This window comes from Drosophila kikkawai, chromosome 2R (genome assembly GCF_030179895.1).
Source record: "Drosophila kikkawai strain 14028-0561.14 chromosome 2R, DkikHiC1v2, whole genome shotgun sequence".
NCBI lineage: Eukaryota > Metazoa > Arthropoda > Insecta > Diptera > Drosophilidae > Drosophila > Drosophila kikkawai.
In genome coordinates this window covers 24,935,563-24,949,596 of record NC_091729.1, presented here as the reverse complement: position 1 = coordinate 24,949,596, position 14,034 = coordinate 24,935,563, and the positions used below count along the sequence as shown (strand labels likewise).

At 40.4% G+C, this 14,034-nt stretch overlaps 2 protein-coding genes, 2 long non-coding RNA genes and 2 other non-coding genes across 9 annotated transcripts in view; 3 read left to right on the top strand and 3 right to left on the bottom strand.

Moving 5' to 3' along the window:
• Nucleotides 1-367: 367 nt before the first annotated feature.
• On the bottom strand, nt 368-3,052 carry rdgBbeta (cytoplasmic phosphatidylinositol transfer protein 1). Its single transcript, XM_017164206.3, has 7 exons — nt 2,887-3,052; nt 2,669-2,817; nt 2,494-2,582; nt 1,458-1,465; nt 1,326-1,397; nt 1,127-1,256; nt 368-1,066 (listed from the first exon to the last, which is right to left on the bottom strand). Exons 1-7 carry the CDS (start codon nt 2,935-2,937, stop codon nt 738-740), a joined length of 828 nt encoding a protein of 275 aa, XP_017019695.1. The 5' UTR covers nt 2,938-3,052; the 3' UTR covers nt 368-737.
• Nucleotides 3,053-3,428: 376 nt separating this feature from the next.
• Nucleotides 3,429-7,671, top strand: LOC108072965 (uncharacterized). Its single transcript, XR_001770640.2, has 18 exons — nt 3,429-3,523; nt 3,710-3,826; nt 4,002-4,076; nt 4,275-4,309; nt 4,503-4,562; nt 4,751-4,796; nt 4,992-5,045; nt 5,237-5,288; nt 5,484-5,535; nt 5,700-5,751; nt 5,928-5,979; nt 6,169-6,218; nt 6,393-6,459; nt 6,638-6,694; nt 6,873-6,913; nt 7,103-7,163; nt 7,350-7,391; nt 7,580-7,671. It is a non-coding gene; the product is annotated as an uncharacterized lncRNA (long non-coding RNA).
• Nucleotides 3,832-5,067, bottom strand: LOC138928018 (uncharacterized). 2 transcript variants are annotated; one of them, XR_011444470.1, is made up of 4 exons: nt 4,857-5,067; nt 4,370-4,428; nt 4,104-4,290; nt 3,832-4,033 (listed from the first exon to the last, which is right to left on the bottom strand). It is a non-coding gene; the product is annotated as an uncharacterized lncRNA (long non-coding RNA). The 2 variants fall into 2 exon arrangements; XR_011444469.1 differs by lacking the exon at nt 4,857-5,067 and having other exon boundaries at nt 4,370-4,561.
• Nucleotides 5,783-5,866, top strand: LOC121503038 (small nucleolar RNA R38). Its single transcript, XR_005991223.1, has one exon. It is a non-coding gene; the product is annotated as a small nucleolar RNA R38 (small nucleolar RNA).
• Nucleotides 7,198-7,279, top strand: LOC121503039 (small nucleolar RNA R38). The gene has a single exon (XR_005991224.1). It is a non-coding gene; the product is annotated as a small nucleolar RNA R38 (small nucleolar RNA).
• Nucleotides 7,656-14,034, bottom strand: part of LOC108072962 (protein FAM13A) — a 22,396-nt gene continuing 16,017 nt past the window's right edge. For 2 of the 3 annotated variants that reach the window (XM_017164393.3, XM_070283954.1), the window contains exons 3-4: nt 10,977-12,704; nt 7,656-9,679 (exon numbers count right to left, since the gene is read on the bottom strand). In XM_017164393.3, the coding sequence (XP_017019882.1) occupies nt 8,966-9,679; nt 10,977-12,698 (2,436 nt within the window). In that variant the 5' untranslated portion in view covers nt 12,699-12,704 and the 3' untranslated portion in view covers nt 7,656-8,965. Of the gene's footprint in view, nt 9,680-10,976; nt 12,705-13,399; nt 13,882-14,034 lie in introns of those variants that run through there. The other variant, XM_017164392.3, reaches the window with a different exon arrangement.

Below are 14,034 nucleotides of genomic sequence, written 5' to 3'. Positions count from 1 at the left end.
TGCCGCTTCTTCTTGGCATTATTTTTGTGAGATCTCCAGCGTGAAATCAGCTGGTGGCCCCCGCGAGAGGCTCTATGGGTTTATCAATAGCTCTCGCTCTCCGCCTGATATTTTGGGGGCTCGTTCTAGCCAGAGCAGCTGTTGTTTTCGTTTGGGGGGTGTAAGACTAATGATTTACGATCAGTGTCAGGGTCGAACTGCGTGGGAGTAACATCTGCTTAGCACATAGCACCTCCATAGAAATATAGCTAGTGAATCACCCACTCACTACCTGGTTCATTGGCATACAAATTGCCTGTTAATAGTGGTCACACCATTTCGAGCCAAATAATAACCCTGGTCAGGTGCAGAATAAAAGTAATTAACATTTGCTGGCTTTTTAGGTACATCGCTACTATGTATTCTGTATTTTGTACACCGAATTTACATCAATAACTAAGGGTTATAGTTAACACAAACCGTTCACTAGAGCGTGTGTATATATATATATAGTAAGTTTGACTAAAAATTGCGTGCTCTCTATGCTTGATAACAATATTTGGTGCTCTTGTGCCTCCTGAGCTCTGAGCTTCTTTGGACCGGTTGAAAATGCATCGACACTGATATACATATATATTTGTATATATATATGCTATGTTAGAATAAGATATTTCCTATGAAACTTTGTAAGCTTTCGCCGCGAGGCCTTGAAGGTACATTTTGCAGCCTGCATCCTGTTGCCTTAACTAGTCTACGTCTTAATCCACATCGCCAACGGAGGCATCACCTGCCGCCGCAGCTTCATTGTTGGTTGCTCCTCCACTGGTATTGTGGATTTTCTCATTGGTTTCGGCCTGCTTTTGGCGCTCGTAGTCGCGCACATCTTCCAGGGTCATGCCATGCCACTCGTCTAGCCAGGCAAAGGCCTGCCGATGGCCCAGCAGCAGAATTTCCCGTATGCCGCGTTGGATAAAGTCTTCTACCTTGGTCTGCAGGCCCCAGACCTCGAAGGTGGCATGGACCACCTTATAGGAGCACATAATGGGCTTGTCTGTATCCCGCCAGCCCTCGATAAGTGGGCCGCGATCTACGGATAAAAGTAAAATTAATATGGAATTATATTCTTCGATAAATCGCCGCCTCTTACTTGTCTTTATGGATTTGTAAAACTTGGGATCCTCCTCTTGCTTGTAATGCTTGGGACTGAGGTCATCAAATGCTATGTCCAAATGATCCACGGTGCGGGTCTTAAGCTCCTCCTCTGACAAGTCCAGACACTATCAATCAAGAGCCTTATTAATCACTGTCATAATAACGTTTAGGGACCTTGAAAACCAAGTTCTTACATTCTCAGTGCTGCCGTTGTTGTCCTCATACTTGGTTTTGATGAGCACATTTAGCTTGGGTATGAAGGAGCACTGTAAATTGAGGATAATTGGTTAGCGAAGGACAACCGAAATAGAAGCCATACCAATTACCGTGTATTCTGTTTCAGGGTTTTCCGTTCCAGCCAATTAGAGTCCCGATTATAGCGCATGAAATTATAATGCAGAAATCCAAAAATAAATCAATAAACTAACCGCACTCATCAAATATTCAAGCGTGTCTAATGGGTTATTTTTGGGATAGAAGCGCTTAAAAATAATTTAGTTATGAGCTGGAAATATCGTGTGTAATTAAACCTAAAATAAACAGGGACTTTTTCGGCTTTGTTTAGGACTTATTTTCTTTGATATCTAGGCGTTTAAAGACCCTATACTATAAACAATGATAAAACATAAAGAAAAGGTTGATATAATATCTAATTTCCATATAAAACACTACAAAATACCCTTCAAATTGCCTGTCACAGAATCCCAAAAACCCATATGGCTTTGTAAGCTTTCATCTAAAGCCACCAACAAACCAGCTGCTGGTAATGGTGATACACCTCCATCCTGATAGGTAAGTAAATAAACCAGCTTGTAATGTATCCCTAGCTCAAAAGTCAACGACCCAAAGCCTAAACACGCAAACCGCGATTCCCGTAGAGTGCATATGGCAACCTTATCGTTAGAGTGCACTTGGACAGCGTGTAAACAGATTTTATCGGCCGGTAGAAAGGCTCTGGGAGTTGCGACAGTTGTGTTAACCAATTGCCGAACGCTGATTTGGGAGCTTGGGCTGGCTCTGTTCCGGTGGTGATATCGATACGGATGACGTATCACAGGTCCGACAGGTGTGTGTGTGATGGTTAATGGCGCCTTTATCGGCAGACGTACCCCCACCACTATGCCGGCCGGTTGAATGATAACGTGGAATTCCTCTGCTGGCCCCCAAAAAGAACACACGATGTGTTCTCGGAGAGCTCTGCCATATGGCCGGAAAAGAGCCACAGTCAGTGATGAAGGCGTTAAGGAATCCCAACCTCCGGAATGCATAATTAAGTGGGTTTAAAAATAGCCTCCCCCTTTGGGGATAGGATGGCGCGGAATGGGGATGCGCAGTGGCCATTGCTCAGTGGGGCTCGCTCACCTGTTAGCGTGTAGGGATAGTAGTTCCAGGACTTTTCAATCACGTAGAAGACGCGCGGGCAGATGGCCTGTATCCAGTAGGGCAGCCGGCTGACGTAAATGGGAAGCGAAATGCAAAATCGTGTCTTTAATGAGCTATCCGGAAACTGCGCAGCATCTAAGAATGGGCTTCCCACCTGGACAAGTGAATGTGCTTCTCCGTGTACTGTCCCTTGCCGTGGACGGGGTCCTCGCACGGACGGTTCTCCACCACCTCCACACCCTCGCCCTCCTCCGATTGCTCCAGGCTGTGGCGCGCAATCATGTAAAGCTGCCCGATCTTGTACTGCAAAAAGATGACATAAAAGCTCAAGGTTGAGTTCCCTCAGGTGGAGCAATGGGGGCGGGCACTCACCTCCTCCACGGTAAGCGGCATGCACACGCGATACTCCTTGGTCAGCACCATTGCGTCGGTGGAAGCGGTTCGCGTAGGAAATTAAAATCAAAAGTTACGCAAAGCGGGTGCACACGAGTAGCAACGGAAACCAACAACAAGTACACTTAAAGAGGCCGTTGGTGACCCTGACAAATATTCCACAAGCCGCTGTGGTATTTTTCAAATAATTTTATCGTCCAGGTTGCGGTCACTTTATAAAAATATCGATAGTCTGTAATTTTTTAATTAGCAAAGTTCTGCACCTTTTATCAATGTCTTCAACCGTTGTATGCCAGTCAATTAGCAAAGTTTGCTTATATATTTTCACCTTTTTAATAAAAATTTAGCTTTGTTGTAATACCTACAGCTATATATTAATTTATTTGTTATTTTTCCAATCATTACTTTGACAGCTTCTCCAAGAAAAGCGGATAACAATCCAGGGGGCCTAAAACTGTCGATGTTTCGCCAAACTGTCATACACGAACAATCGATGTAATCGATAGCATCATCGACAGTGTTCCACCTCTACTCAAGTCGCACGTGCATTCTTTCATTTAAAATTTTCTCCCAAAATGAACAGTTGCGTTTTGCCGTGTCTTGACAACTCAAAAAGGTAATATAAAGTTATATTAACACTCTGAAAGTTAGCCACTTGGTTTCAATGATGTTGATTTAATACCGCCCCAGTCTGAAGAGACGTGTTGATTGGTTTTCAATGCTGATAGCCAAAAGCCCCATGTGGCCGCTGTATTTGGTGACCAAATTGCAAAATAACTAATTTTGTGCTTTTAAATTGCAGAATACCATGTGGTAGCAATGATTATGGACAATATAATGACCTGGAAAGTGAAATCCCCGGATGATGGGGTCGATTTTGGATGAATTCCATGCCCGACACGTGTCCCCACAAAGTAAGGTTAGTTTCGGTCGGCATTATTTCCGAGTTTATTGCTTCTGTGATGCCAAACATATACCGCCCCAGTCGGAATAACTTTGTCGATTGGTTTTATATACTGATGCCTCCATCAAGCAATGAATTTCCGAGAGCCCCTGATCGATTCGAACATTAACCTTGATTTTCCAAATTTCAGATCCCCTAAAGGGACGCTAAACCCGATTGTACCTGTGGAAAAGCCGGTTAAATGACCTTCTATTTGCTGTACAAGGTAAGCATCGTTAAATGAATTCTTTACCATATTCAATTCCTTGAATGATGAAACATTTACCCAGCTCGCTTTGATATTCTATGAAGAGAACTGTTCCATACCAACGCAAAACATGAATTGCTGACTTTTTATCTGCCCTTTGAAAATTCTCAGTTTTATTCCTCAATATTAATTATATTTTCTTTCATCTATTTGCAGTACCAATGGTTAATTTCTTGATTACGGGAAACAAGGTAATTTATATATAAAATGTAATATTAAAATCACTTCCATTCATATGATGAAACACTTACCCAGCTCGCTTTGATATTTTATGAAGAAAACTGTTCCAACCAACGCAAAACATGAATTGCTGATTTATTAATTACAAGCTTAATTTTAAGTCTACTTGAATATGTATTTTAAAAGCATTTTCTTTATTTACAGACCTAAAAGACAGTCAAAACCAGCAGTATCATGAACTAAATGAGAGCTCGACTTAGTTAGGTGTGTATTTTTATATTTATAAAAAACTAAGACTAAATATAACTAAAATATGATGATTTGATTATTATTTGCTACTCTTGAAAAGTTTTGACGACAACCTTCACCTTTAAACTGAAGCATAAATTTTAAAATAGAAATGCAATAAATAATTGGAAAATATAATAATTATATGTTCTTTTGCTTTCCAGATTAATGAATGTTTAATCCAGGAAAATGAGGAAGCTGGTTTATAAGGTAAATAAATAACATTAAAATACATATAAAATCTAAACTTTAAAATGATGAAACATTTACCCAGCTCGCTTTGATATTTTATGAAGAAAACTGTTCCATACCAACGCAAAAATGAATTGCTGATTAATTTTTGGCATACAAAATTTTAAGTCTACTTAAACATAAATTGTAAAGCCATTTTATTTATATTTTCAGAAATAATTGCCAGCCTGAGAAGCAAAGTTTTATAACTACAGGATATTTTCCAAGGTATGTATTTATCTATGTATTAAAAAAGTGTTTATGTAATTATGAATATGATGAACGATTATTATTTGCTACTCTTGAAAAGTTTTGATGACAACTTTCACCTTTGTAACTGAAGCACAAATTAAAAACTATAAAGGAACCATAGAAAAACAGGAATACATTTTATAAAATTGTTTTCCTTTATTTTTCAGACTGCTGAACCTAACAATGACATTTCTTCCACTGCTCCAGACTGCTAAAAAGGTAACTATGCTTTTTATATGCATTTAGAAACCTACTCTTAAAATGATGAAACATTTACCCAGCTCGCTTTGATATTCTATGAAGAAAACTGTTCCATACCAACGCAAAAATGAATTGCTGATTTACTTTCTTTATATAAAATTTATTAATATATGCTATGTTTTCTATAGAAAAATCTTTATTTCTTATTTACAGAAAGCATAAATGGGCGCTTGCAGGCATCTATAATGGTTAATCCTTCAAAATGGTGAGTTTTCACTTTGAAAAATAAGCAATAAGTATTTTTTATGATGACAAACCAATAGACAAGCATATAACCGAATAATCATGTTGATTTTCACACGACTGACTTTGGAAAATTCATAGATTTTGAATATTTTAGAAAACCCCTTAAAGAGTTTTTTTTTACAGGATTTGACTGATGGAGGACATAACAAACGTTCCAGATCCTGTTTCTATAAAGGTAAGCATACAAATAATGCAATCCCTTTGTATATGCAGTGATGAACACCTTATTTAAAGCCAAACAGTTATCCCTGTCATAAGAATAATTGATGATATAACAAGCTGATTGCATATACGACACTCTATGTATTGTCAAGATTTCCCATGTCTAATTTCTTTTCCTTTTCTTTTTAGGAGGTTTATCTCGAATAATCTCTCTTGTCAAGGAAAGTTCTGCAAAGAAAAAGTAAGTTATGAGTTACGAACAACAAATTAATTAAGTTTCCTCTTTCATGATGAACACCTTTATTTAAGCCAAACAGTTATCCCTGTCATAAGAATAATTGATGATAAAATGAGCTGACCAATTACCTTTTATTTTTAACTTTGAGTTTCTTCTATGAGCTTGGCTAATATATTATTTATTTACTTACAGAACTGTTAGTGCCAAGTACGTCAGAGAATGATTGCTAGCTCGACAAAAAGGTGTGTTTACTTTCTATTTAAATATTTGTAAATTGATTTATGATGTTTTCGTATACCGCCCCAGTCGGAGAAATGATGTCGATTGGTTTTAAATTGCTGATTTAGTATAAATTAAAATGCCTATTTAGCTTATTTGAAATGAGGATATATAATGTATATATTTATTTATTGCAGATTGCACGGTCAACATGACACCTAAAGCTTAACCATTGGGGAAAATGTAAAATCTTTAAAGTAAAAGGTAGGTTTATTAGGCTTTATTTTACTTCTAGTTTTTATTCTGATGTTTTTGAATACCGCCCCAGTCGGAGAAATGATGTCGATTGGTTATTATTTGCTGATAATTTGCATTAATAACTAATATATGTTATGCCTTTTGATGACATGCTTATAAAGACAATTTTTGTTGTTGTTTACAGACTTCGAAATTGGAAAAGACGAAGTAGAAGGCTTTGGGAACTCTTAGAAAATAAAAGGTAAGGCTTTTTCTGGTTTATATAATATTTTAGAACTAAAATGATGCTTTTGAATACCGCCCCAGTCGGAGAAATGATGTCGATTGGTTATTAAATACTGATAAATTATTCTTTAATATTTTTATTTATTTTTTATAATGAAATATATAATAAAACAATTTTTTTCTTTTATCTACAGGTATCTTGGTGAATGTTTCGGATGCTATCTATCTAGTTGAGGTGTGTATATAATTCATTCCTAGGATCTTTCACCACTTTATCTGATGACAAACCAATAGACAAGCATATAACTGAATGTACATGTGTTGCTAACTTTTTAATGACTGAATTAACCTTTTCATGACTGCATTAATCAAGAAAATCGTAGTATTTGATATATTCTAATCAATACCTTCTGGTCTCTTGTAGGTATTATTCCATGTGGTGGTTTCCAGTCGCAGAATAAACTGATTTTGCTGGACTAAACAAGGTTAGTAGTGTTACAATGTAGACAACACAAAAACAATCTCTATGATGAACACCTTTAAGCCAAAACAGTTATCCCTGTCATAAAAACAATTGATGATATACTAAGCTGACCAAATAAATGTTTTTCTTTTTATAATAATTCCAAATTAAACAATATTAGTAATTATGTGTATTCTTTGACTTGCAGATGGAATAAATACAAGGAAACTCTCTCCAGCTAGGCATAAGGGTAAGCATAATCTTTCATCTTTCCTCCCATTATATCCATATCATCTGATGAAGACCTATTGACAAGCATATAGCTGAATTTCTCTGTCGATAATACACACGCGACTGATCAGTCATTTGCACTTCAAACGTAGTGATTAATCTTTCCAAAAACTGCGGTACTATTTACTATCTTATCTCTCATTGCAGTCGCACTCAACGAGGACCGAATACACCTAAAATAAAAACTGATGTAACCATAACGCTGAATAAAAATAAACACAGATTTTATTTTAATATAACGTGATATATTTTATTTCATAGACATTCAATCGCTTCGGTTAGCTGGGAGATACTTTAATGCTTTCTGCTTTTTGTGGCCCAACTCAGTGGGCTCTACATATATAAGAATATTCAATTTGTAAATGTTGAGTCCTATATGTGTGTATATATATGTAAACATGTAAATATATATACGTTACATATGTATTTGCTTGGCTTTATCATTGTAAATATTTCATATATATAATATATCGTTATCGTATGCATGGCTTAGGGGCGGGGGGTTAGACACGTTCAAAAAACCCAATTGCTTTTTTTGCACAACAAAATCAAATCGTTTACCAAATATCCAGAGAGGATCTCTGGATCTGCAACCGATGCTAGCTTGTGATCGTTTCGACTCCGAAGGTTCTGATTAGGGATGTATATCGAAGGGGAAAGTCCGATATGATATACCGACCAAAATATCGCACTCAATATCATATCGAAAATATCTAAAAATGTTAATTTTATTTGTCTCTTTCGGATTATGTATTGGTCCAATATATCAAACAGAAAACCGATTTATAGCAATGTTTAAATACCGATTTATATCCCTAGCTCTGATCTCGAGTGGATAATGGGGGTTGCGTGCGGTTTTGCACACTGAAACATTTAATGGAAAGCACATCTAGATAATGCCTTGGGTAGAGTATTTGTTTATAGATCGCTAGAGTCTCTAGTTTAGATATCTTCGATATAAAAGTTTCATTTTCATTGCTACCAGACAACACTTATAAAGGTTTTCCAATTATTTGATTTGCTCCTTTAGATCGTTACAAACTATATATATCGTAGAGTGGCTCTAATCAAATGAGGTGTGCGTGTGTGTGCTCCCCGCTTTGGAGTGGGACAACTAAGGCCAAATACAGTCATTTTTTAACATCAATGACGATTTACATCGAACTGAAGTATGATTTAGGGGAGAGTGCTTCAGGGGTGTTACAATTAGATATCAATTCCGTGCGGGAGTCTGAATGGTAGATATATAGGGGTCGAATCTGAATCAAATGTCTTGCGGCCACTTTCTTTTCGTTTCTCCAATCACTTTCATTTTCTTTGTTTTGGGGTTTTGTTTATTACAATTACTCAATAGGTTGTTTTTTAAAAAAACAATAAGGAATCAACAATATTCATAAAATGTATCATTATAGAATATATGGTAAATGTAAGTCTAAAAACTACATATAATTTGCGTACATAAGTCTAGGTTGGTATGAAATAAATAAGTTTGCGTGTTTTGTTGTGAATAATGGAAGGAGGATATATCCAGGTTTACTGGCCAATGTGCTTCTTGATCAGCGCCTGCAGCAGCCGGACCTTGGCCTTCTTCTCCTTGTACTGGGCGTAGGTCTCCGTCTCCAGCGATCGGCGGTCCTGCTTCAGCATCTTGCGACCGTTCTGCTCCTCGAACAGCGACTCGTACTCCCTGATGGTGGCCTTCAGCAAGGCCTTCTCATCGCGCACGCGATCCAGCTGCTCCCACAGTTGGTCCAGGCTCAGCGAGGAGATATTCTCGCTGGCCGCCGAAGATTCCAGAGGCGAGGCAGCCACTCCAGCCGCCGGACCCGTCAGTGTGGTGGTGGTGGTCGTCGACTCATCGGAGGAAGCATTCTGGGTAAGAGTATTTGGCGCATTCGAGTCGCTGGGCGAGTTGGTGGTCTCGGTGCTGTTGTTCGATGAATACTGCTGCGGCGTGGAAGTGGCCTCGAACACCATGGCCTCGTGCTCCAGGATTGTGGGTAGCTCTGGCACACCTGTTCCTGCGCCGAACATCACGGTGCGGGAAACCAAACGCTTCAGCTGCCGGTAGCGATCGTAGAGCGGTCGAGCAGCATCACGTTCCTCTTTGGTAATGGGATGACCGTACAGACTCTCAAAGTAGAGCAGGCCATGCTGCACGGCACTCTTTTCCTGCACCAGCTGGTCGGCATTCAGATCCTCCAGCTGCTCGGAGCGATGGCCATTTACGCGCTTCTCGTTGAGGTTCTGTAAAAGGAGAAAACAAAAGGTGAGTAAAGCAATAATATTGGATGAAAGCCCTATAAGTGGATAAGCAAGCTTTTTAAGAAGTTAAGTGCAATATAGAAAGACCTAATGACTAAACAAATATCTATTTAAATGCTCCTATCTATATCAGAAAGTTAAACTTTCATTTACGATAAAAAACCACAATAAAAGCCACAGAAGCTCTACACAAAAAAACTGAACTGATAAAGACCACCCACCACCCATCGGTAAACAACACAATTAATCAGCTTTGTGGGCATTACTCGTTCTTTTGATTTGTTTATGATTCTCCTTGGCCCTGACAATGACAGGGCGGCGACATCAGCAGACATTTCCGAAGATGCCAGAGCCGCAGAAACAGAAATAGAAACACAAGTGCGGAATATATAACCGTATTGTAAACAAATAATAATACAGTTACAGTATAGCAATAATATATGGCTTGGCATGGCACTTGGATGGCTGCTTCTTCTCCTCTTTGGCCTCTTAGGCGATTTCCCATTTCCACAGGGAGGAAAAATCATTTCGCGCACACTTTGTTTTCTTGGCAGAAATTCAATTTCAAGTGGATTCCTTTTGGGCCGCCAAAGAGTGTAGTGTTTGTCTGCGGCGTTTTGTCTATGACAAATGTATCATTAATTTGTCAATATATACAGAGGAGGCCTGTCTAGATGCCATAAAAACATGTAGTATATGAAGATATATATAGAAATCTCATTATAATCGCCCAATTTGGAATGTGGGAATTGATTTCTTTGGTCATTTCCTAAGGAAGCCATAAAAGTTACAAGAAAATAATTATGTAAATGATTTTGGGGCTAGGAAAAATGTCTTAAGTTGATTTTAATACTTAAGAATCTACCTAAATGTTAGAATATATTAATAAATCGAAAGACAAAGTTCAAAATTAGTTTAAAATACATTTTCTAGACCTTTTCCTAAACCCTAAAAGCTATATTTACATTTAAAAGTTCCCTAAAAACGTCGCTCAACCGCTAAATATTGTTTTCAAAACAAAATATATGTTTACCAAGTGCCACCTCTCTTTTTTTTTGACAATGGAACAAGATCAAAGTTATTGCCAAATTGCGGCTGTCGTGGCCATCATCCTATCCTATGTTATACTATATCCACAGACCCCCGCCTCTTTATATTTATTATAAACACCCGACATCTTTCTCTGACGTCTGCGTTCCACTTGCTAATTGTCATAAAAATGTGTCTCGTGATTTAGCTTAAAATACGCAAAAAAAAAGAAAACACCCCATCTTATTACCTGCTCGATTTCAGCGAGGGTAGCCTTCATGCGCTCTAGCTTTTTGGCCACCTCCTGGCCGGCAATGCTGCCACCGACACCGCCGCTTCCAACCTTGAGGCCCAGAGCTGCGATGGGATCAGTCTTGAGCTCGTGGCGTTCCTTGCGCAGCTTGCTCAACTCCGCCAGAGCGTTCTTCATGTACTTGTCGTTTAGTCGCTCCGCCTGCGATGGCCTATAACCCAGTCGCTGTTCCAGCGACTCCTCCAGCTGCACCAGTTTCTTCTTCAGCACAGTCACCCGGCGATTGATGGTCTTGAGTCGCTCGTCGGGCGTCTGGAAGGCCACCATCATGGCGGGCAGGACCTGCTGCATCACATCCCGGGTGCGCATATTCTCCAGCGAGCTAAATGCACGCACTGCATCCATGGGCTCCATGTCCATGTCGCCATGAAGCTGAACTGTGGCCGCCTGCTTCGGCAGCTGTTGAGGATATGGCATGGCCTTGGCTAGCTGAGCAGCTGATTCGAGGTTGCCACCGATATGAGGGCGAGAGTGGGCATAACGCCGGCTCAGGATGGGAGCTGGCTCATCGCCCCGCTCCCAGGGCAGCGATTCCTGGGCGGATGTGAGATCCAGGCTCTGCTGCTGCCGCTGGGGCTTGGCCTTGATGGGCGCCGGGGCGGCATTGGATGTGGGCGTGCTGTCGTCGCTGCCCGCCGAGGAGCTGGTGGTGGGCGTGGGTGAGATGCTGGCGCTCCTCTTGGTCTGCAGCTCCTTCTGCTGCTGATGGAAGTCTATTAAATTGTTGTCGTTGTGATCCTGTTGCTGCTGCTGTTGCTGTTGTTGCTGCTGCTGTTTCCTGCTGCTTATGAAACCTCTGCGTTCGTACTTCAGGGCCGACAGATCGTACTTATAGGCGCTCTGCTCATCCCGCCGCGAGGGCAGGTACTTGGAGCCACTGCCTCCGCTACCGCTGCCCTTCTTGGCCACTCCGGACTTGCGCACCGGCGGCTGGCGAGACTTGCAGAAGCGCTCGCTACTGCGGCGCCGCTCGTGCTCGCACTCGGAGTCATCGCTGGTCTCCTTGGCCAACGGCTGACGCGCTGGACTGGTCTCCAGGCGGGGACGCTCCTTGGCCGCCTCTCCCGTTGGCAAATTGGCCAGGGAGGCATTGTTTTCCCCCAGCTCCGAGGCCTCTTCCTGCTCCCGCTCAAACTCCTGCCGGTAACTGGCATAGCTGGCCGTGCGCTTAAAATCCTCGGAGGAAACGCGACGGATAACATCGCACTGGGCCTCTAGGAGTTGAGCAGCGGCTGCTGTCTGGCAGCCAGTGGCCGTCGTGGACACAATGGCCGCTGGTCCGCCGTCTGTAAGCAGCTCCTCGCTGTTGCTGCGCTGTAGCTTGCGATCCTGGCCAAAGGCCGAGCTGCTGTCCAGGCGCTCCTTGCGCTTGCGCGATGACTTCTGCCATTCCAGGGCCGGATGTATGATCTCGGGCAAGTAGGTGGAGTTAAAGCCACTGTTCAGGTGGCTCTTGAGGGGCTCACCAGTGCCTGCCAGGGCTGGCATGGTATTATCCGGACTTCGAACCCCCTCATTGCGGGCTGCAGCGGCTGCGGCTGACGAGGATGAGGAGGAGGACGATGACGAGGCTGCGCTGCCGCACGATGCCGTCGACGATGATGAACCAGTGAGACGACTCAGGTCGTCTTCGTTCAGCCCAGTTGTGGGATGGCGCATGCCGCACTGGAAAGAGAGAGAGAAACGTAAGGGAAAACATGAGAATCGCTTAGAGATAATGTGAAAAATCAATTGGCGATGCCGTGACAGACTTGTAGCTAAAATTATAAACAATTAAAGCTGCCGATAAATGTCATTTCCCCGGCCACAATTAAGTGGGTTAATAAGTGCCGAGTGCTCAACGTGTCGTATGAGTAATATTCCATTCAATACATTTATTTGTGTCAAGTCATGACCCATCATCAAAGTCCAGCGGCATTTCTAAGCCAAGTCTGGTTTAAAGGTAATAAAAATTGTTAATAGAAGCTGAAGTCACTTTTAACTTATATAAACATATGATGAAATTATGGATACTCTTTAAAAAATAATTAAAATTTAAATTTCAGGCACTAAAATCCACGAAAATGTAATAAATTTGTGAAATTATTATATTACATAAGCAATATTTAGACTTAAACCTTTTAAAATTTGCATTCTTTAAAGACTTTTTATGAAATTCTGGATAATTTTACAATTTAATAAATTAACGAAATAATAACAAGGTTAAAATAAATTCAAAATTTTATATACTTATATATTTAACAGTTTAAAACCAGTTATAAAATATATAAACTTTACTAAAGTCTCTTATATAATTAACAAATGAATTATCCCTTTCCCTAAGACCAATATTATTCCCTTAAAATTACAAAAATATTTACCAAAATATATGTTATAAGCCTCGGAGTCATTCTGCTTTGGTTAATCTCTAATTTAATCAGTCTAAATAGATTTATTATCACAATGAATTTACTTCAGTTCACTCTCGGGTTGTTTTTTGATCACAGGGGCTCTTGATTTGAATAGAGAGGCGTTTTTGTTGGACAAATAAAAATGTCAACGCCTTAAATCTCGCTTAATAAATTTCAATAAATACTAATTGAAATTTTCTTGTTCACATTTGCTTTTAGCTTTGCTTTTTTTTTTCTCTTTTTCCAGCAGTTCACATGTTTCGGGATCTTGATTATTTTTACAAGATTTTTGCCCCGTTTGGCACGATTATTTATTATTTTCAATTGTTTCTGCTTTTTTTCTCGAGGTTCTTCCGCTTGATTTTGTGGCTTTTCCTCGGACACAGCCGAGCAAAATGTTTGTGGAGGAGGAGAACGGAGAACACTGGCGTTGCTTTCTTTGGGCGCACCGAATCACTATTAAACCCATTTCTGCTCCGACCTCGCAAATTATATAGAGAATTATATGCGGGAAAACGAGAGCGGGCGAGAGAGTGCGCCTGCGCAGTGGAGAATTCCCGATCGATCCGAGCGCGAGGCTCTTTGCGAAAAAGGTGCGAAAAAGC